General features: G+C 47.9%; 2 protein-coding genes across 5 annotated transcripts; one reads left to right on the forward strand and one right to left on the reverse strand.

The window, feature by feature from the left end:
* Nucleotides 1-1,368: 1,368 nt before the first annotated feature.
* Nucleotides 1,369-9,947, forward strand: PDCD2 (programmed cell death 2). Of its 4 annotated transcripts, none has more exons than XR_013995471.1 (6): nucleotides 1,369-1,671; nucleotides 2,099-2,341; nucleotides 3,031-3,162; nucleotides 5,987-6,090; nucleotides 7,758-7,863; nucleotides 9,060-9,947. XR_013995471.1 is itself a non-coding variant. In XM_081115478.1 (6 exons), exons 1-6 carry the CDS (start codon nucleotides 1,389-1,391, stop codon nucleotides 9,216-9,218), a joined length of 1,035 nt encoding a protein of 344 aa, XP_080971604.1. In that variant the 5' UTR covers nucleotides 1,369-1,388; the 3' UTR covers nucleotides 9,219-9,947. The 4 variants fall into 4 exon arrangements, 2 of the variants coding, with proteins under 2 accessions (XP_080971604.1, XP_080971605.1); XM_081115478.1 differs by having other exon boundaries at nucleotides 7,750-7,863; XR_013995472.1 differs by lacking the exon at nucleotides 5,987-6,090 and having other exon boundaries at nucleotides 7,750-7,863.
* A 169-nt stretch (nucleotides 9,948-10,116) lies between these two features.
* TBP (TATA-box binding protein) lies at nucleotides 10,117-22,154 on the reverse strand. Its single transcript, XM_081115480.1, has 8 exons — nucleotides 22,009-22,154; nucleotides 20,599-20,791; nucleotides 18,416-18,804; nucleotides 16,460-16,547; nucleotides 15,595-15,686; nucleotides 13,754-13,921; nucleotides 12,424-12,518; nucleotides 10,117-11,512 (listed from the first exon to the last, which is right to left on the reverse strand). The coding sequence occupies exons 2-8, from the start codon at nucleotides 20,650-20,652 to the stop codon at nucleotides 11,433-11,435; spliced, it is 966 nt and encodes a 321-aa protein (XP_080971606.1). The 5' UTR covers nucleotides 20,653-20,791; nucleotides 22,009-22,154; the 3' UTR covers nucleotides 10,117-11,432.
* Between the last annotated feature and the right edge of the window lie 99 nt (nucleotides 22,155-22,253).

Below are 22,253 nucleotides of genomic sequence, written 5' to 3' on the forward strand. Positions count from 1 at the left end.
CCACCCAGCGGCTGCCTGGTGCGCCCACTGCACCGTCACTGCCCAGGAGCCCGAGGGAGCAGCAGGGAGGGCCCGGGCACAGGGACAGGGATGGGTCTCCCCGGGATCCCCGCCGTGAGCGGTCTAGGGGTCTCCCCTGCCGCGGCACAGGGCTCAGCGGTTCCCAGCACCCGGTCAAAGCCCCCAAAGGAGGGTCCGTGTCCTGGGGCGGCTGCTCCGATGACTGCAGACTGGCCCCGGTCAACAGGACCCTGTGCTCTCCCCGTTCTGGGGCCAGAACCTGAAACCAGGGGCTGTGCTCCCCCGGAGGCTCCCGGGAGGGGCCTTCCTGCCTCTGCAGCCTCTGGGGGCTCCTGGCCGCATCCCTTCAATCTTCACGTGGCCCCGCCCCCTTACCCAGAGGTCACAGGTAAAGGAGTCACAGGCTGTGGGCAGCCCAGGGTTCCCTTTTCAGCTCCGCCCTTTTGCTGCTGTGTGCCCTCGAGGAAGTCGCTCGCCCTCTCTGTGCTGCAGAAGCCTCACCTGTGCCATGGGTCACAGCTCTCCTCTCAGGAGTGTGGGGTGCTGGTGTGTGCGCCCCACTTGCCCTGAGGGCTTTCCGCTCCCCAGTCAGCACCCCCGCCTCACCACCCTCCCCTCCCCCAGCCTCCAGGGACGGCACAGGCCCCTCTGACCTCCCGCATGGACGGCCGCTGCTCTCCTGTCTCCTTTCAGTCCCAGCTGTCACTCCCACAGGAAAGAGAGGACTTTGTCAAAGGGCCGCCGACAGGTGTGAGGACAGGCGGACAGCCAACCAGGGAGGCGGCTCCCCGGAAACAGGTCCATCCAAAGCCTCAAGGGGGCGGGGCCACGCGATGACCAGGAAGTGAACAAGGGGCGGGGCCACGTGACGGGGGGTGGGGCCAGGTAACGCTGACCCCCCAGCACGAAGGCTCACGCTGAACCCCAACCCTGAAGCCCAGGCCCCGGCCTAAATCCTCACCCTTTAGCCCTGGGCCCTGACCCCTAAGCCTTCCCTAACCCTTCCCTTCTCATCCTCCAGCTTTTGCCCTCACCCCCTCCCCGCGCTCCCCGCGGCCCCTCGTCTCCGCCCTAACACTCGGCAGCGCGTTCCCTCGAGAAGCCCCAGCAGCTCCGCCCGGACTCGCGCCCGCAGACGCCAGGGCAGCGGAAGTGGGCGCGTGTCCGCGCAGTCGGTGTCCGGACTGTCGCCCGAGCTCACACAACCCGCGTGCCGCGGCACCTCACGATCCCAGGCACGACACCGGAAGTTGGTCACACCCCTCGTCCAACCGCTTCCGGTCGGCTGTCCGGTGCGCCTTCCGGGACCCGCCTTCCGCCTTCCGCCTTCCGGCGGGGGCTGCGGCTCCAGGTGGCAATACCCACGCATGGCGGTCGTGCGCGCCGGGGCGGCGGAGCTGGGCTTCGCGGAGGTGGCGCCGGCCTGGCGGCTGCGCAGCCAGCAGTTCCCCAGCAAGGTCGGCGGCCGGCCGGCGTGGCTGGGCGAGGCCGGGCTGCCCGGGCCCGCGGCGCTGGCGTGCTCGCTGTGCGGCCGCCCGCTGGCCTTCGTGCTGCAGCTGTACGCGCCCCTGCCGGGCCGCGCCGACGCCTTCCACCGCGGCCTGTTCCTCTTCTGCTGCCGCGCGCCGCCCTGCTGTGCGGGCCTTCGCGGTGAGCGGCGGGGAGAGGGCGGCGGGCGGGGGCGCCGCCTCCTGGGGTTCGGGTCCCGCCTCCGCGCCTTCCAGACGCGACTTTTCTTATCGAACCGGTACTCCGTGCGCTGGCTCATATTCAGACTTTAAAAAGGTCGGGGTTCAGAAAGCCGGGTCCCAACAGCTTTTCCGCATTTTTGCCGTCTGTTAGGCTCGATGGTAACCGGATTGACTGGAGCCGGCTCGGCGGGGGTCCCCAAACTAGTTTCTAGACCTGAAGACTTTATTTCTCTTTTCCACTTTTTCTCCCTCTTCTCTCATAACATAAGTTCACCGAAAGCAAAAATGGCCTTATGTCTTTTATTCCTGTGTGGAATGGAAGCTAAATGATTTGAATTGACATACTGTTTTATTTAAAATGCAATGTTTCTTCTCATTTTTCTTAGTTTTTAGAAATCAGCTACCCAGGAAAAATGACTTTTACTCCCATGAGCCGCCTTCTGAGGATCCTCCCCCAGAGACGGGAGAGTCCGTGCGCCTCCAGCTCCAGTCCGGGGCTCAGCTCTGCAGGGTGTGCGGCTGTCTAGGCCCCAAGACGTGCTCGCGATGTCGCCAGGCGCATTACTGCAGTAAGGACCACCAGGCTGTGGACTGGAGATGCGGGCATAAGCAGGCGTGTAGACAGGCAGGTGAGTCCATCTTCTGTTTAAATTCCAGCTCAGCTTCAGAGCATCTACCAACTGATTTTTATTTTGCCCAGAAAAGTTAAAATTAGAAAAGCTATGATACTTCTCAGAAGTTCGGTAGCGACACCACCTTTATGAAGGAAGAGCTGTGTGCCGTGGCCAGTGTGGCTGAGTTGGTCTTGTGGTGCAGGAAGGGTCTCCCTTGGATTCCCAGTCAGGGCACGCCCTGCGGTTGCAGCTTGATCCCCAGTAGGAAGAGCTGTGAGATTGTGCCCACTTAGTTAGGTCTCATAGGAGCAGCATTTAATGGTCTGCAACCTAAAGTGTTGGAGTTATATATATTAATTTACTAGGAGAAGCTGTTACTGTATTGGAATATACTTTAGAAATATACTGGGAGACCATTCTTAAAACTAAGTGGGTTTTTTTAAAAATATATTTTATTGATTTTTTACAGAGAGGAAGGGAGAGAGATAGATAGCCAGAAACATCGATGGGAGAGAAACGTCGATCAGCTGCCTCCTGCACATCTCCCACCGGGGATGTGCCCGCAACCCAGGTACATGCCCTTGACCGGAATTGAACCCGGGACCCTTTAGTCCGCAGGCCGACGCTCTATCCACTGAGCCAAACCGGTTTAGGCTTAAAACTAAGTTATTACTGGTGGTACAAGTTACCTTTTTTTGTTTCAGGTAATGTGGACAATACAATTCCAGATCACAACTTCCTTTTTCCAGAATTTGAAATTGTAATAGAAACAGAAGATGAGATTACACCTGAAGTTTCAGAAAAAGAAGATGAACCGGAGATTATAGGGAGCATGGGTAAGGAGTCGGTTTCAGAACTTTATTCATTAAGTGATTGTATGCAATGCTTGAAACAGTGGGCTTAGAGTGTCCAGAAGAGAGGTGCTGACAGGAAAAGCCAGCTCACTTTGGAGGCTGCAGTACAGAACCTTCCAATATTGTCTCATCTGACGACACCCTTCTTGTTCCTCCCACCGTGACACATGTCAGGCACATTCTGGGTCCATGAGGTATGTCAGTCACAGGAAGTGTGCAGGTGGCACTTGGGTAGGGCTGCACAGGATGCTGGGAAATTGGTACGTTCATCTGGGTTCAAGGTCTATTCCTCAGATCAAGATGGCGTACGTGAGAGAATCTGGGGCACTTTTTTCTTTTTCCTTTTTTCATTGATTTTAAATATGGTTTCTTGATGTTGATTTTTAGAGAGAGGGGAAAAGAAAGAGAGAAACATCAGTTTATTGTTCACTTATTTATGCATTCATTGGTTGATTCTTCTATGTGACCTGACTGGGATGGAACCCACAGCCTTGGTGTATCAGAATGACGCTCTAACCAACTGAGCACCCGGCCAGGGCCAGCAGGCCCTTTCGAAGTGAGAGGCATCTCATTGTCCCCACCTTGATCCTTATCTTCTCATATAAATTTAAGCAAGAGACCTCCAGTGCATTGCGAAAAGCCAATTTAATAAAGCAGTTAGAGCAGTGTTCGGCAAACTCATTAGTCAACAGAGCCAAATATCAACAGTACAACGATTGAAATTTCTTTTGAGAGCCAAATTTTTTAAACTTAAACTATATAGGTAGGTACATGGTTATTAACTTAGGGTACTCCTAAGCTGGCCTTTGCTAAAAACGTCCTCAATCTGATTGAGGTACGTTCGCTGAGGTCGACCCCTTCCAACTCTCCCATCCACACTCGTCTTGTATACAGTGGGGCCTTTACTTACGAGTGTCCCGACTAAGGAGTTTTTTGAGATACCAGCTGTCTCTCAGCCGATTTTTTGCTTTGAGTTGACAGAGTAATTTGAGTTAACGAGCTCCTTAACGAGCTCGGTCTCAGAACGAATTAAACTCGTAAGTCAAGGCCCCACTGTAGTTGTTTCATCTATCTCCTTTCCGAAAACCGACTTCTGCGCATGGGCCACGAAGTTTCAGTCGCACTGTACGTGCGCAACTGTACGTGCGCACCCGCACGTGGTATTTTGTGGAAGAGCCACACTCAAGGGGCCAAAGAGCCACATGTGGCTCGCGAGCCACGGTTTGCCGACCACTGAGTTAAAGCATGCACCTTTGGTGAAAAAGCAAAGCAAGCAAACTTGTGCATGTGGCTTAGGAAGCGCTGACAGACTCTCGGCTAATCTGCAGAACCAGTTGGGTGGGGGTCTGTGGCATTATATACTCTCCTGTCTGTAGGTTTCAAAATTACTCTGCTGGATATTTTGGTGCAGATTAATTCTCAAGGTCCCTGTTTACTTTGTTGTGTCCTTCCCAGAATTCATGAGAAGCACCTGGCAACTTTACCTTGCCAAGCCTGAGACTGCTGGCCTCTCTGCTTAGGAAGTAAAACGGCCCTTTCTGCGTTCTCTCTTTAGGGAGGTTTTTAACCACTTGCTCTCAGTCCTTGGCTGGGGAAGATAATGGCTTATTAGTTACATGCTAACTGCAAATTGCCCACACTGTTTGGGCTTGTTTTAACTTTGCTGCCTCGGTTTCCCTAACCCTCCTGCCCTGGAACCCTGTAATATGACCAGTTTTACACACATAATTTGGTTAATTCTCTAGAGCTGATCATACTCCAGAGCCTCTGCTGATCAGATACCTGACAGGCTGATTGGCAGCAGCATTTATTCAACACTTACTCTGCACCAAGGGCTTCTGGGCATGACCTCATGAAAATCACAATTAATTAGCAACCCCACTTTGCAGTGAGGACTTTGAGGTTCTGGGTGTAACTTGTTTGGTCATGTAACTGACACAAGTTGTTAGGTTTTAAATGGAGTTTGAGCTCACGTCTCACTCACTAGAACTCGAGCTCTTAAGAACCACCACAAAATTATATTTTAGATTAGAATGTTGACTTACTGGTCTATAGTTCATATAAGGACATCAGAAATATATAGTAATACTTGTCACAAAGATTAACTGCTGTTGGGGACAGCAGTGATGCAGGTGGCTGGGGTCCTAGGAGCTAAGAGTGCAGAGGAACAAGCTGGCAGGACCGCTGAGCAAGTGGGACAGCTGGGAAGAGAAGCGTGAGGAGATTTGAAGTAAGAGTCCAGGTGGCATAAGGGTGATAGTGATAAGAAGTGCTCATGGCCCAGCCTGGGTGGCTCCCTGTTGAGCATTGTCCCATGAATCAAGAGGTCCTCAGTTTGATTCCCAGTCAAGGCACATGACCCAGTTGTGACTCGATCCCCAGCCAATGGACGTTTTTCAACTATATTTCCATCTCCCTCTCCCTTGTCTCTCTAAAATCAACAAAACCATTTTTTTAAAAAGAAGGCCTCACGTTTTTTGAGTGTCCTAATGTGTACTGGTCACAGCGTCCTGAGCCCAGGACTTGGGTCTGTTCTTTTAAATTTGAAACTTTACTGAAAAGAAGTCGTCACCAGGAACCTGGGTAGTGAATAGTGCTTCATGGAGCACCTGGAAATTCAGGTGGTCATGCAGAGCCAACCTGAAAGAACTTAAATAGGGAAAGCCCTTGGGAACATCTGGCCCTCACTGTCTGATTCATTCAACACTTAGTGGGTTGTTTGAAACTGGCTGCCCTCAAGCAGTGTGAATTGTTGAGTCCTGGGGATGATTCCTGTTGCCATAATGGTTGTGTGGATGGTTTTTAGGTGAGGCACCTGCAGAAGAATTGGAATCCATGGCAAAACATGAATCCAGGGAAGATAAGATTTTCCAGGAGTTTAAAAATAAAATAGCCCTGGAACCAGAACAGGTAAAGTAGAGCTCGCATGGTTCCCTCCTGTGTTCTCTTAGGGATTTATTTTAGGGGTGTTATCCTTAGAAGCTCTCTCGTCACAGCAGCCCTTCACACAAAGGGAAGGTGTTTTTCCTGTTATGATCCTTTTAGCAGTTACTGAGAGAACAAAAGTTACACTATCATATAGGATGTGTTTTATTTTTCTTCCCTTTTTTTGGCATTGTGAGAGCGACTATATTATCCGCTCCAAGTCTTCTAGCATTCACTGTGCAGTTGGATCATTGCACATACTGTCAGTGTAAACAAATGTAGTTGCCTTTATTGGAAGAACCCTGTACACAACGCATGTAACTGCCGGGTTACCCAGCACCCTCACCCCCCTCATAACGTGTGAGTGAGCATCTATGATCCCCAAGGCCTCCCCAGCAGCAGCGGGCCAGTGGCACATCTGCTGGCTGAGCACATGGGACTGCTTTCACCCCAGCATCCGGCATAAATGACTAGCAGCCCGCACTCTGCTGCACTGAGAGCACTTCTCAGGCCGCGACGGCCCTCACAGCAGCACAAGGCACATCTTTCTGTTGTGAAGTGAGTCAGGCCCTGGCTCTGCACTCTGCAGGTCAGAGGCCAGCACCCGGGCTGGTCCAGCAGGAGCCCCATCTCTCCTGAGGTGACCGTGTTCACAGCTGTAGTCCATCCCACTGACCAGCCTGCCCAAGCCGGGTGCATGCCCTTCCTGGCCCCTGGATCAGACTTTAACCAGGTGGTTCTTGCCATGAGCACGTGGCCCGGTCTTGTCTGGCTGCTGCAACAGCACTGAGTTCACACCTGATGGGCTCCAGGTCACCCAGCAGCCCAGCACAGGCGCCAGGTGTCAGGCTGTCAACCATCCAGATGTCCAAGGCCAGGATGGTGGGCGTAGGCAAACCTCTCTCCTCTCTGCCACCTAATGACACAGAAGGGACATGGCAGCCACACCTGCAACACCTCTAGGGGCAGTGAAGGATGTATTTTCAACAAGACATGGTAACACAGATACTGGTTTTGTAAAAAGAATCCTGGATCCTGGAGTTACATCATGAGCTTATGTAATCACAGCCGCGGTGTGAAACAAAGAGGGAGGTTGCTCAGCACGCTTCCCTCGCTCATTTCTGTTCTTCCCCTTCACTCCCTGGCCGTGAACAGCAGTCACGAGAGAAAACTTCCATAAGCCAGTCACTGGATCACATCAGTATCCAGGACCTCCTAGGAAGAGTTGATTTAGGTTGAAACACTGACAAGATGGTGTTCAGCACTGTGTGCTTTAAACAAAATAAAGGAAAACCATTCCATTGTTACATAATATCTTAAGAAATGTGCCTCTCCAAGTGGCATTTACTGAAACACTTTGTTTCACTTGGTATTTGTCCCTTTAAAAATGAAGGTTCCTGATAACCTGTGTGAAGGAAAGCACAGACGCTGCATGTTCGAGTCAGAATCGGGGAATAGGCTTATTGTCAGTCCGTTCACAGAACACAAGATTCAGATTCAACTTTGATATCCTGAATTGGAGAGGCTAAAATCATTGCTTTGATAACATTGAAAAGGAATTAACTTTGAGAATATGTGGGGTAGGGGCGGGGAAACTCTTAGGTAAGATGTGGGTGATCGGAATGTGATCCTAATTGATTTCAGATTCTCAGGTATGGCAGAGGGCTTGCCCCCATCTGGATCTCTGGTGAAAATGTCCCCCAAGAGGAGGATATTCCAGACTGCCCCTGTGGAGCCAAGAGAATATTTGAATTCCAGGTATGACCTTAAATACGAATTATTTCATTAGGTAATTACCCTGCTTTGTTTTTAAAACATTACAAAACTACCAATGTAACATATGCACAGGGTCTGAATGGTATTACAGAAATTGCCCTACCATGAAAATCATGTTTCCTGCCCCACCTCCGGGCTTAAAACTGTGTCTTACTGCTTTATTTGGTAGTTTTTCCATCTCTAAGTAACATGACTTTCCTGTCATTTATAATTTTACTAATTTCCAGATATCAGTGTGCTTCTACAGTGATGAGGGTTTACATGTGTTCGCTTTAACCTCTGGACCAGCCCCCACCTCCCAGTATAAATACAGCATTATTTTCAGAGCCTCTGTTGTTCTCTTTGTAATTTTAAATAATACATCTTCCACTGATCAGGGCATGACTACTTTGTGAGAGGAGTGTTTCCGAACTTGCTCTATTTAATGTGGATTTGTGGATTTGTTAGGAAAACAAATGGATGTATCATTACGGCACATTAAGTACCATTAAGGTAAATGTTTTTTCAAAAGAGATTGTTAGCATCAGAATCATTTTGGGGTTGGGTGGAAATCAATCCTCTAACAGTGGATTCAGTAACCTTACAGATTGGTAGGTAATACTTGTTCCTTAGGGTAGAAAGGGGATTCTGAGGACTGCATCCAACACTGGTTGGTTCTTAGTCACAAAGCTCTTGATGCCGAGATGAGCTGCCAGTGTGTGTGTGAAGCAGTTTCCTACTGGTGGGGGCAGACCTTCACTCTTCCATCCAACTGCTGGCCTCCTGAGCAGACATCAACGGATTTCCTTTTTGCATTCATTAACCTAGTGTTCCTTCAGTCATTGCACCAGCACCTGCTGTTCAAATGACAGAAAGAAAAAGTTTCCCGGATAGAAGCCTGTCCTATTTTATGGCACATTGTTAATAAAATTAATTAGATAACCAGCCAAGCCAAATGGATCGGCCAGTCTTATATTTGGGAACTTCTTTCTCAAATGGAAGTGAAAGATGCCAAATGAAACAGGTTCTGAGGACAGAGCCTGCAAAATATTTTTATATTGTTCAGTCCGTACATTGCATAATGTCTATAATTCTGTGTAGCGTGGAAACGTGACAGCTCAGGATCAGCCTGGCAGGGAAGGTCTGCTGAAGGCAAACGGCGCTCCTCGCCTGAGCAGGTCTCTGTGTTGTCTTCTCAGGTCATGCCTCAGCTGCTCAACTACCTAAAGGCCGACAGGCTGGGCAAGAGTGTTGATTGGGGTGTCCTGGCCGTCTACACCTGTGCTGAGAGCTGCAGCCTGGGCACTGGCTACACAGAAGAATTTGTTTGGAAGCAAGATGTAACAGATACACCTTAAAGAGAACCTCAAATAGCCTTAAAAGTGCTCATAACCTCTTAGACCTTGCAATTCCATTTTTAGGATGTTATCCTAACGGAATAATTGTACCAGAGAGAGGGGCACAAAGATGTTTTAGGCCTTATTTACAATCTATAATAACAAAAGTGTAATATGCTAATTAGACTAACCAGACAGCTGAACTACCTTCCAGATGTCCTTCTGGACAAAGCCATGGGGGCTGAGGCAGTTCGGGGCGATCAGGCAGACAGGCTAACATTTAGGAGCCAGCGGTCCTGGATTGCGAGAGGGATGTCGAACTGCTGGTTTAAGCCCGATCCTGCGGGGTTGGGCCTAAACTAGCAGTTGGACATCCCCCGAAGGGTCCCAGATTGCGAGAGGGTGCAGGCCAGGCTGAGAGACCACCCTCCCGCGCCGCCCCCCCCCCCCCCACGCACAGATTTCATGCACTGGGCCTCTAGTGTCTAAATATTAGTGAAACAAAATGCCCAGTAACAGGGAATTACATATATTTTAGTGTATCTATGCAGTTTTTGATGCAGACCTGTATGCACATCCAGTACAGTACAGATCTGAACACACACCAAGATACCATTACAGGTGGTATTCCTAGTATGATCACATATTTTTTAAATATTTGTACATCTGTGTCTTTATTTTTCTAAGTGTTTGGTTTCATGTGTTTCACATGTGTGTGGACCTGTGATGGAATAAAACTTAAAAAGAAAATGGCTCTTTTGTGAAGAGTAAAAAGAGACGATCTACAGAAGGATCTGCAGAGTGGTCTGTGTCCTGAGTTGGCCCAACTCTTCCTTGTCACCACCTGCCATCCCCCGTGCCCGCCCCCAACCACCCTCCGCCCTTTCTCATGTACAAATACATCACACAACTCAGTAGCCTCTAGAAATGTCAAAACATTTTATGGCTCCTGCAGAGGACGTCCATCACTGCTGCCAATCCAGACTCTGCCCCACCAGACAGCCCATGTGGGGGAGCAGCCCACTGGCTCTGGCCTTACCAATTCAGAAAGCACAGCAAAAAATATACTGTAACACTTCCAATAATCGTTTGTGGTAGTGTGTAAAACTGTTGTGTGTCTAATAATGTGAAATGACTGACTGGGATATTTTAACTCATCCCATGTGTTTTTAAATATTAAGAATTTTCAGTGTAGAGGATAATAAACTAATGAATATGAGGAGAAGGGAAATGATTAGAATTTCATCATCTGCAACCCCCTAACAAATAATGAGAAGAGAGACAACCACATACTTGATTCCTAACAGAAGAACACGCACTCAGCCTTAATGAAAGGGTCAAGCATCTGGATGCAGCCCCACATGCAGGAGCTGAGACGGGACAGGGAACCACACCACGAATTAGCAAACGGCCCAACACATGGAGGATCCACCAGCCAAATGGCCTGAAATGTTAAGGAAAAGAGATGGAGAGAAGACTTGAGGAATAAAACAGATGTGCTGGGACAGGGCTAGGGCGAGTCACAGGCAACAACGTCTCTGGGAAAAAGGAGAGCTCGGTGCATGACCATGGTAGACGTGTTTGATGGGTAACAAGCCTCCGGGCAGTTCTTCCATTCCCATTGCAACAGACAATGACATGTTGATTGAAACAACAAGAACACACACAATGAAGCGGTTTCAGGCATTATATCTAAAATACAACCTTTTTAACAGAATCACATAAATCTTACAAGGCATCATTTATAACATCAACCTAACACTTTTATAAACAGCATTTATTGTACAGAGTACTGAGGAGAGAAATATTTACAGCCATCTGTGTTCATTAATACATCTGTCCTGCAATACTGAGAGGGCGGAATGTGTCTGGCACAAAAATAAACCCTAGGATTACAAATTAGAAAAACAACACTTGTAAAAAACATTTTTACTTTTCTGGTAGAAATATAAAAACTGTGGTTTATGGGGAATAAAGCAAACAAAATTAAAAGTCCAGTCAATTGTAGAGGTGGCTTTAACACCAAAGTTTTGTCTCTTAAACCAACTTGTCAACAGCAGTAAGAGTTTAAAATCTAAATCTAAATAGACAGGCAGCACTACAGTAACACCTGGTGTGTGCCCAGGCGTACATGCAGGCTGCAACCCATGCGGACCCAGGCCACCCACACCACCACCACTTAAATGTACCAAAACGGATGTGTTTTTACAAGTGGGTGGGAGGGCAGGCCAGCCATTACGTTGTCTTCCTGAAGCCCTTGAGGATGGGGTAGATGTTTTCAAAGGCTTCATAAATTTCTGCTCTGACTTTAGCACCTATGAAGACAAGTAGGGTAGTGATGAGAGTCTAAAATGGCATTTCTTAACCTATTGAGAGGCAAAATTATGATTTTAAAACCGCTAGCACAAATCTCTCCATGAGGTAGACTAGCAGACGCAGGCATTAAAACATTAATGATAAAACCCCTTGTCACAATTTTGTTTTTAAACCAGTTTCCTTAAAAGGGCTTTTTAAATTACAAAAGCGATGCCCTATGTGACTCAGCCTCCCTCTCTGCAGGCATCACGGTGCTGGTCCCTGCACCAGATCAGGGCCACAGGCACAGTAACAATGGATGAACAGTATTCCCCAACTGCTGCCTCCCACCAAGCTCCTCCGAATCTCCCTTTGTCGTCTCAAAACCACATTGCTGATGAATGCAAAGGCTTTAGGACAATTTCCCACGAGAACTCCATCTCTTATCCAATGTGATGCCCGTCTTCTCCCCTCCCCACAGGTCAAGCCTGGGCTGAAGGACCAGTAGGAATGGGGTCTGATTTTCCCTCCTCTCCGGTATGTTTCTTGCCAGCATGTTTGGGGGGGGGGGGGGGGGGTTTGAGGAAAGAAAAGGCCTCTGGCCGAAACCGGTTTGGCTCAGTGGATAGAGCGTCGGCCTGCGGACTGAAAGGTCCCAGGTTCGGTTCCGGTCAAGGGCATGTACCTGGGTTGCGGGCACATCCCCAGTGGGAGATGTGCAGGAGGCAGCTGATCGACGTTTCTCTCCCATCGATGTTTCTGGCTATCTATCTCTCTCCCTTCCTCTCTGTGAAAAATCAATAAAATATATTTTAAAAAGAAAAAGAAAAGGCCTCTGCAAGTAGCTACCAACGAAATTACTTCTCACGTGGAGAAAATGACGTTCTTTAAACTTTCAAATCTTCAGACACCACTTCTTGTTACAACTTACCTGTTAATACAACTTTTCCCGAAACAAAAATAAGAAGAACAATTCTGGGTTTGATCATTCTGTAGATTAAACCAGGAAATAACTCTGGCTCGTAACTATAAGGAAAACATAAAGAATAATTTATAAGTTAAAAGTTGCCCATGCTTTTAGGTAAAATGAAAACCTTTATAAACAAAAACACGAAACAAACAGCTGTAAGGAGGCCAAGCCCAGCTCCTCAAGGGGCATCAAAGGAGAGGGGGCAGAAGGCCAGGGAGGGCAACCGGTCACCTGCACTTGAGGACTAAGTCACTCTCTACTGAGTGTGGACTTTCTGGCATAACAAGAGCTTTACATAAATGTCCTAAAGTCTCTCTGACCCTTACCCAGTGTTATTCTGGACAGGTTTAGGGGTAACATTGCTTCTCAGATCTGACAGCAACGTTTTGCCTTTTAATCATTCTCATCTCATCTCCTTACATTGAAATATTCTCTAGCTGATCACCCTGGTCGGGCAATTTAACCAAAGTGCTGGAGCAGATACTGGGTAGAGAATGAATCTTTCCCTGACTCCACCGTTTGGATGCTCTACTCACGTGTCTTATTCTAAACCTAGAAATCTCATGGCATTAGTTCAGAGACTGAAAACAGAATGTGTGTGTCACTGAGCAGAAAATTCAGGAAGGTTTCTCTGAGGAAGAGGTGCTCGGGTAAGAAATGTTGAGTGGGAGTGCTCAAAGCAAAAGTGAGACTATGCCAAGTATGAAAGTGGGATGTGCAAAGGCCCTGGTACCCCAAAGGGCACAGTAAGCCTGAGGGGTGCTGCAAGCAGGGAGGCTGGGGAGGGACCATCTACCTGGTAGTTCTCAGCAGGAAGAAGCAGAAAGAATATTCATGTCCCTCAACCATGCCCTTCGCTGGTGGATCTGATAATGGTGAGTAGACCGAAGGGGGAAGGTTGATGCACAAGGTGGTGGGTTTAACTAGTTAACTGCCACGCGCCCAAAACAGAAACCATCTATACGTCTACAGATGCTTATGGCGTACAAAGGGCTAATTCACACATTTGAAATGTAGTCACTGAGCAATATGATGATGGAACATACAGAAGGGGAATTAATTTCACCCGGTATAACAATAAAAAAGGTATAAATTGAAAAAAAAAAATTTCACCCAGTAAAGGGGGTTTTCATGTTACCACATGCAGTGGGAAGGCCAGCGAGACCCAGAGATGTCACTCCAGCCATCGGGAGAAACCTCCACAGTAAACACAGTGGGAGCTACAGACAATTTATCATGAACTTGTAAACAGATTGCTGCCAAAAGCAATCCCAACACCCTTCAGACTTACCTACTGAACTGTTGGTGGGTCAGCACCAGGCCCTCTAACCTTATGGGGAATTTCACATCGCAGCTCCCCACCATGTTCTGAATCTTAAAGTCCAAAAACTTGGCTGGGAAACCCAACTTCTGCACAACTCTGGCGTACTTTCTTGCTGCTAGTCGGGACTGCTCTTCACTAGGGAAAGGAAAAAGTGTGCTATTCATACTCAGAGCCAGCTAAAATAGTTATTTAAATGAGTCACTTTACAAAGTGTGAACTGGTCACCCCTTCCCAATAAGAAAAGAGAAATGCAGACACAAACAAATTTAGGAAACTAGGCCTACCAAAATGATCACCTTTCCAATGCACCCCATTACTGCCAGCCCCCGGGGTTTACAGATGTGCGCATACAGTCACCATCATGACCACTGCTTTTGTGTTTTAGCTCACAAATTCCTACTGAGAGAAAATGAACAAGCTTCATTTTGATAAGAAAATACTGGTGAGGTTTGTACTTAAAGAATGCACACATTAGTTCTCCCCTATTTTATGTCCATTTCTATAACTCACCAGTTGGATAAAACTGACTCAGAACGCAGAGCTTATGTAGAACACGGAGAATGAGAGCAATGATACCATCCTAAACAAGACTCTCGGGTACAAGGTCAGGAATGACAAAAAGTAACAGTACACGCAGTGCCTTTTTTTTCTTCAATAAAAATAAATGTATTTATGACTTCTTATCTTGAGAAAAGTCACCCACACAGATACCCACTGTTCCTTGTGAGGTACAAGACAGCGTGCCTGCGGTGAAAGCAACACATGGAGCATCCACTGGAAAACCCCACGTTCCCCAGCCGCGTCCCAAGTAAAACAAGCTGGTAAAGACGCCAAAATGAAGAGGGACGTGGAGCCAGGGCAGACCCCATGTCTCGCCTTCGAAAACACTTTGAGACCAGAGCCAGAATGTCCACACCCATGACTTCCTTAAAAGACGACGTTCAATTTCAGAATTAGCAAAAGCTCCACAGCCCCTCTCTACATTAACACCTGCAAGTGCATCAATCACCTTTTATTTTCGGAGTTTATTTATATTTACTTCACTTCTGTTTAATCCCCCTCCTTGTGTCTCCTACCAAGTCTGTGGGCTGTTAGGCTTAGACTAGTCAAGGCCTTCGCAGAGGGGCTCTCTTCACACTGAGGCAGAGCACAGGCAACAGCATTTGACACGAAGGCGCACGACTCAGACTGTCAGAACCAACACCATTCCCCACGAGGGCAGCGGCACCTGTCACCACGTCACTGCCAGAGCCAAGGGGGTCTGCGGCTCTCTCCTCATCCCTAGGCAGATTTTTCCCCCTTGGGCATGAATTTTTTACATAAAGGAATCCTTAATAGTTGTGATGTAATATTTTACCAAAAAACACATAAAATGCAACTGAATTGTAGGGAAATAAGCAATGGTAACATATGTCCAAAAGTCTTGCCTAAGTTTTATTTTTTTATGGATTTTTAAAAGTTGATTTTTAGAGAGGTAGGAAGGGAAAGGGAGAGTGAAACATCAATGTGAGAGAGAAACACTGATGAGTTGCCTCCTGTACACGCCCCAGCCGGGGATCGAACTCGCAGTCCAGGTATGTGCTCTGACCAGGAACAGAACCTGCCACCTTTCCGTGTACGAGATGACACTCCAACCAGCTGAGCCAACCAGCCAGGGCCAGGCCTGACTTTAAAAAAATGAAATTACTGCCGACTAGAGTGATTAGAGCCAACCACTGCAGTAAGAAAGCAACAACAGCATTTGATTAATGCATCCGCCTACCACCGAGACCACACAAAACACAGACAGACGGCCTCTCTGCACCTACCTCTTGGCGCCCGTGCACACCATTTTCCCGGAACTGAAGATCAGGGCTGTGGTCCGGGGCTCCCTTATTCTCATGATGACCGCAGCAAACCGCTGGAATGGTGAAGAGTCATTAACATGAGGAAAACTAGACAATGACAGCTAAGAAGTCCTTGCGCACAGCCACCATAGCATCCGCACGCGCCCCCAGGCAGGACCTCCCATCACCAAGCAGGGCACAAGCTTTCGCACAGGAAGCAGAACTGTGATGACTGAGTTGAACCACGACTTGTATATTCTTTCCTACATTCCTGTAAGATAGGGAGTACCTGCAAATTTATTTATTTATTTATTTATTTATTTATTTATTTATTTATTTATTTATTTATTTATTTATTATTGAGAGAGGAAGGGAGAGGGAAGGAGGGAGGAAAGGAGGAGAGGGAGAGGGAGAGAAACATTGATGTGACAGAGAAACATTGGCCTGCCTCCCATACGACCAAACCTACAATCCGGGCATGGGGCCTGACCGAGAAGCGAGCCAGGGACCTTCCAATGCCTGGGACAAGCCTAACCAATTGAGCCACACAGGCCAGGGCTCAATTTTTTTTTCTTTAATTACACGAGGGCCTCTACTTCTACCTTATATTTGCTGCTTCCCACGACTAGCTTCTGTAACTATAAACTTTGCTTGAAAAACCTTCACCTCCAGAAGGAATTAATAAGGCAGAACACAAGCACATCAACGCCTGTGGAAGTGACCTCCTATTCCCAGTTGGCTTTCAGAAGCAGCATTCCTTTATTACCATGACACAACGTTTTGATCCAGGGATCTTGAGAAGTAAATTCCTGTACTACAGTTTGAAATATATTAAAATTGCTCTGACCTTGGGATTATATTCAGCATTTCGGGCACGAAGTGCAATGGTCTTCAGGTCAAGCTTACAACCAAGATTCACTGTGGATACAATATTTCTGCAAAAAAATTGAAAAGAAAACATGATTTATTCATTTAAATTTTACAGGATGAGGTGTTAGATTATCTAGAAACCTGATTGTTTCATTCGAACTAATTTGATTTCATTAAATTTAAACTTAATTTCAATTTTAATAAGTTATTGACATTTTTAGGTGTTTAAAAAGTAACACATCCCATGGTGAGCATTTCACATATACTAAGGCTTAAGTGGGGTAACCTGCCCAGGAGACACGTGGCTCCTCAGCGCAGAGTTGGGAACCATCTATCCAGAGCCCTAGCCTTTCACCGGTACCGACGCACCTCATCTCTGAGCTCTGAAACACCACCACTGCTAACCCCAAGACCGCTCCTTACAAAGAAAATGGGCAGGCATGACTTTCTCAGTCCTCTCAAAATAAGTATCCTTTGGAAGAACAATAACTCAGAACAAATGAAAAAAACCTGTTTTATTCTGCTTAACTCTCAGTAAATCATGAAAAACAGACAACCATGTATTATCTATGCCCAAGACCCCCATTTTTAGTCTTCTTGTATTATTTTATGAATAACTTACAAAAAAGAAAAACTATACTACAGCGAAAAACAACTTTATTACAAATTTTAATAAAAATTTAAACAGAGCCAAGCTACATTTTTACTCTATAGTTCCCTGGTCTTGAAAGTGTAGACTTGCTATGCGCCGTGCCCCCAGAATAAAACTATTGTGCATGGACCCGGCATCACTGTCCTGTGCACAGTGCACCCAGCCTGCAGACGCACCTCCCGTGGGTGCCAGTGCACAGCTGTAAGGCACTCAGCAATGTTTTCATCTCCACATCACCCATTTCCTTCCAATCAACTTCAATACACGCCTGCCTGAAACACTTGTCATGTATGAACTCAGTCAAGTACATTTTGGTGCATCTATCACACACTTAGTCATATAACAGTTAAATGTATTCTTTTTTTTTTAATCCTCATCTGAGATATGTTTTTCATTGATTCTAGAGAGAGTAGAAGGGAGAGGGAGAGGGAGATGGTTGCCTCACTCATGCACCTCAAGCAGGGATCGAACCTGCAACCTGGGTATGTGCCCTGACCAGGAATAGAAACTGCGGCCCTAGGGTGCATAGGACAATGCTCTAACCACTGAGGAACACCAGCTAGGGGCTTAAATGTATTCTTTTTTCTCATTTTGAAATTGTCTTGAAAAGCACATAACATAAACTTTAGCACCTTCACCAGTTTTAGTGCACCGCTCAGTGGTGTCCAATGCATTCAGTGTTGTGCGGCCGCCGTCCACCCATCTCTATACCAGTTAGATACTTCCTCCTCCCCATTGTGTGAATATATTGTATGCCCCCCCCCCCCCCCCCCCCCGAATCCTGTTACATATAGAACCCACTGCCTTTAGGTAGAAAAGTCCATTCAGGGCAAAAACAGCCATCCTCAGCTTGTGTGAAAACAGCCATCCACAGCTCTTCAAAGATGTATATGCAGCCCTCATAATAACCAATAAAAAACAAGGACCACTATGAACCATACTAATTCTATGACTAAGTAACTAACCGTACCACAGACAGACAGCATGCCAAGGGAAGTAGCTATCTGGCCTGACTGAGCAAACCAGCTACAGGGAAATGTCTACAACAAGAAAACACACATGGGATTCTGCTGGTCCAAGAGCACAGGCACAAGCTGCCAACTTCTAAAGCTGGGAGAGCTTCTCACTGAGGGCGACTCACTAGGACAGCTCTGCTTCCCTCTCAAGTGAGACAGAAACTGTGATCCAGTCCCTGCGAGACCCATGGGTGCCTCTGAAGACAAAGAGCAGTGGCAGGCGCCAAGGGACCCTCCCAGGCAGCACGAGGGCACAAGTACTCACTGCAGCTGTGGCACAATCCCCGAGCTCTCAGAGGCTGGCGTGGCAGGCGTGATGGGGGTCATGGGGGTCATGGGCGAGGGGTACAGGGGTGTGGTGCCCGGCAAGGGTGCAGTGGTAAGAGTCTGTGAGTGGAAGAGCTGTGGGGTCTGTCCTGAGGCCCCCTGAGGAGCCTGCTGGGACGCTGACTGCTGCACTGCGGCTGTCACTGCCGTCACTGCTGCCTGCTGCTGCTGCTGCTGCTGCTGCTGCTGCTGCTGCTGCTGCTGCTGCTGCCGTTGCTGCTCCTCCAGAATGGACAGACTGTTGGTGTTCTGAATGGGCTGTGGAGTCAGCCCCGTGCCATACGGCATCATCGGACTGAAGATAGGGATTCCAGGAGTCATGGCGCCCTGTGGAAAGTCAGAACGGTGGGTTAGGCTGGTTGGTGCTGCCTGGTGAGAGAACAGATGAGATGTGTAAAGACAGACGCCTTCTGGTGTAAATGCAGTTACTGAACATTAATAGGGAGGAACTTGCTGTTCTTTCACGCATCACTTTCTTCAGTTACCATAATATAGTAGGTAGGAGCTTAGGTGTGAAAGCCAAATCTGCTACTTATTACACGCGAGAACCTGAGGAAGTTGCTTAACCCTTCAGGCCTACCTAGGGGACAATAATGCCCTGAGATTGTTAGAAAGAATCAGGGAGACCACTGGGGTGACCCACATCCTTGTTTAAACCATTAGCCTGCATACCGTCTAGGTAGCACCCCATTTCCAGCTTGGATAAATTACATGGTTACCCTAGAGAAATCTACTTACAGCGTCCAGCAGGATGATAGGCACATTGAAAACACTGAGTGTCAGCAATGGTCATGATGATTATTCTAACACTATTAAAAAAGGCTAATCATTGCTCTCAAAGGTTAAATCAACAAAACCCAATGCATCTATCAGAATATCAATTTACTTTTCTACATTGCTTCTCAACGTTTCCAGACATCATGGCATTTATTAATCGCCCCGAGTCTTACCTACAGCTCTCTGGGAAGGGAAACACACGCTCTTCTTTTTTCATTAAAGAAGGAAACCGGAAACCGAGACTAAGAACAGGTACAAGAGCTGCCAAAGACCACAGAGCTTCTTGGCAGACGAGCCAAGATCACAAGCACATTTTCCAACACCGACATCCATGGAGGCTGTGGAGCCTGCAGAGCTCGTGGCGGCTGTGAACCTCCTAAAGCCGCGCCTGACTGGTCTGCATGGAGGGGTTCCGTTTCCATTAGATTTTCAAATAAGTGCAAGACCCAGGAGCCACAACCCTTTCCTGCTCTGCCACTTTATTTGGCAGAAAACATAAACTAGAAATGTGTAAGACGTTTATGTCAAACTACCTCACCAACATGGTGGCAGAAAGAACAGGAGGAAGACAAACTACACACTGTGGCCCCAAGGACAGACATTATTCCACTGCATCTACCACTAACTTCTACAAAAACACTGACTAGAAAAAAACGCAGGTTACGTTAACTTAAAAAGACTAAGGCTCAGGTTTTGAAAGGTCTGCCTTTCTTTACGCCATGTGTAACAATGAGCTAAAAACAAATAAATAAGTGACAGATATACACATAGAAACAAGAACTACACAGAAAAACACCTTATGAGTTCAGGTAGGCAGATTTCTCAGATAAGACACAGAAGACGAACTATGAGGCAATGGTGATAAAGAGACCATCGAAAAAGGAAGAACTTCTACTTTCCAAAAGGCACCATCAAGAAAATTAAGCCGAAACCGGTTTGGCTCAGTGGATAGAGCGTCGGCCTGCGGACTGAAGGGTCCCAGGTTCGATTCCGGTCAAGGGCATGTACCTTGGTTGTGGGCACATCCCCAGTAGGAGATGTGCAGGAGGCAGCTGATCGATGTTTCTCTCTCATCGATGTTTCTCTCTATCCCTCTCCCTTCCTCTCTGTAAAAAATCAATAAAATATATTTTTAAAAAAAAAGAAAATTAAAAAGTAAACCACAGACAGGGAGACAACACCTGCAGGGCACATGTTTTTATAGACAAATACACATTTTTGCTTCCACGGAGACTCCGCAAATTATACACCATCATGCCTCTTCAAAGCCTAGGAGGCCTTCTCACCAGGATGTGAAAGGCTTGAGGAACACAAATCCATCTTCAAGAGCAGACGCTCTGTTACCTGCGGGGAGGCCAGGCCCTGAGCATAGGGCGGCAGGCTGTTGTTCTGATCCATGGCGATGCCTTTCTTCTGGGCAAGTCGACAGCCTCTGCACTGGCGCTGCCTCAGCAGCTGGTCTCTCCCAGGAGCATCCCCAGCACAACCTACTAGCAACTCCTGCAGCTCTCGGTTCTCTTCACACCAAGACGCTGCCCTGAAAAGGTGAAGGTCGATGTGAGGACACACATGAGCTCTACAATCTCATAAGCCGGTTTCGTGGTGACACACACACAAACCCCCAAATGAAGCATTTTGTCTATAAAGCTGAAAGCTCAGTCCTTCCATGTTGCCTGTGACTGCACGCAAAACTGCCCGAAGGACAAACCGTTTTGTTACATGTTTAACTTAAATGCTCCTAATGTTCAAAATTAAGGTGTCATAATCAGCACTGAATTCTTTTGAGGAAAAATACCCAAGCAAACTTTATGCCTGAGTTTGCTGTGTGTACACAGCCCTATTGGGCCAATTTCAGGCTCTTAAATATTCCAATTAGTTTTATACCTTCAGTGTCTTGGGCACTGAATTCAATGAACATTTAATTGGATCCAATGCACTTTACTGTGATCATGTATTGACCTGCCACTTTATGAAACACTGTAGAAGCTGTCCATTTTATGTAATAACTTTACCTCTCTAGAAGACGTGAATACAAAGTGTGCCTCTCTCTGGCTTTCCTTAAATTACTACTTTTTTCTTGGCTTAATTTTTGAAGTTACTTTTAGACAAAAGAACCAAGTGGCTGCTCAGAGGCCCTGGTTCCGTTCCGTTGGGATGGGCTGTTGCCCTGGGAACCGGTTGAATCACGTGAGGTGAAGTGATGCTCACACGCGGCACCTCCTTGTCCCACAGGATAAACGTGCGGCATTATTACTAGGTATCAGGTTAAACCTTATCTAACAGGACGTTCTCACTAGCCTTGCGGGTCTTAGTTACAAGTTAAAAGTCAAAACCCACATGCGCCTCAAGCATGAGCTGCTGCAGCGCACACACTGACATTTCCTGAACGGACCAGGAACCCGATGACCACTGTGAGGACAACGGGCCACACTCCTGAAAAACAGGCTACAAACGTAAAAACGAGAACCCCGCTTCAGAAAGTGTCAGAGAGACACGAAAAGTTACTTTTTGGACATCGTTACCCTAAAACCACAGAAGTGCCGCATATACAAAAACGACAAGGAGAGACGGCGGCAGTACAGGAGGTCCCGGCCCCGCGTCAGCCCGGCGGGGCGGCGGGGGCGGCGGCTCGAGCGGAGAGCGTTCCCGCGCGGCCTGGGCGCCCATCCACCTCCTCCCGGCCTCCAGGCCGGCCCCGCCGCAGGGTCGCCTCCGCACGGCCCCGGGAGGAGAGGAAGCCAAGCCGGCTGTTACCTGGGGCCACGGCTGACGCCAACACCACCTACGGAGGCCTCGTCTAACGGCCGGCGGCCCTGGCCCCCGCCGCGGCGACCCTGGCCGACCCTCCAGAGCTCCCGGCGCAGGTTTATAACGTCACTTCCGCCAGTCCAGCTCGGCTTCACCGCGAGGCCACGCCCCGGTGGCAGCCCTGAGAGGTGTGGGCGTTGCGTCACGTCCGGCGCCTCCCGAGATAAACGGTTTGAAGGGCTTGAGGGGCG

Source organism: Myotis nattereri (genome assembly GCF_964212035.1).
Source record: "Myotis nattereri genome assembly, contig: HAP1_SCAFFOLD_96, whole genome shotgun sequence".
NCBI lineage: Eukaryota > Metazoa > Chordata > Mammalia > Chiroptera > Vespertilionidae > Myotis > Myotis nattereri.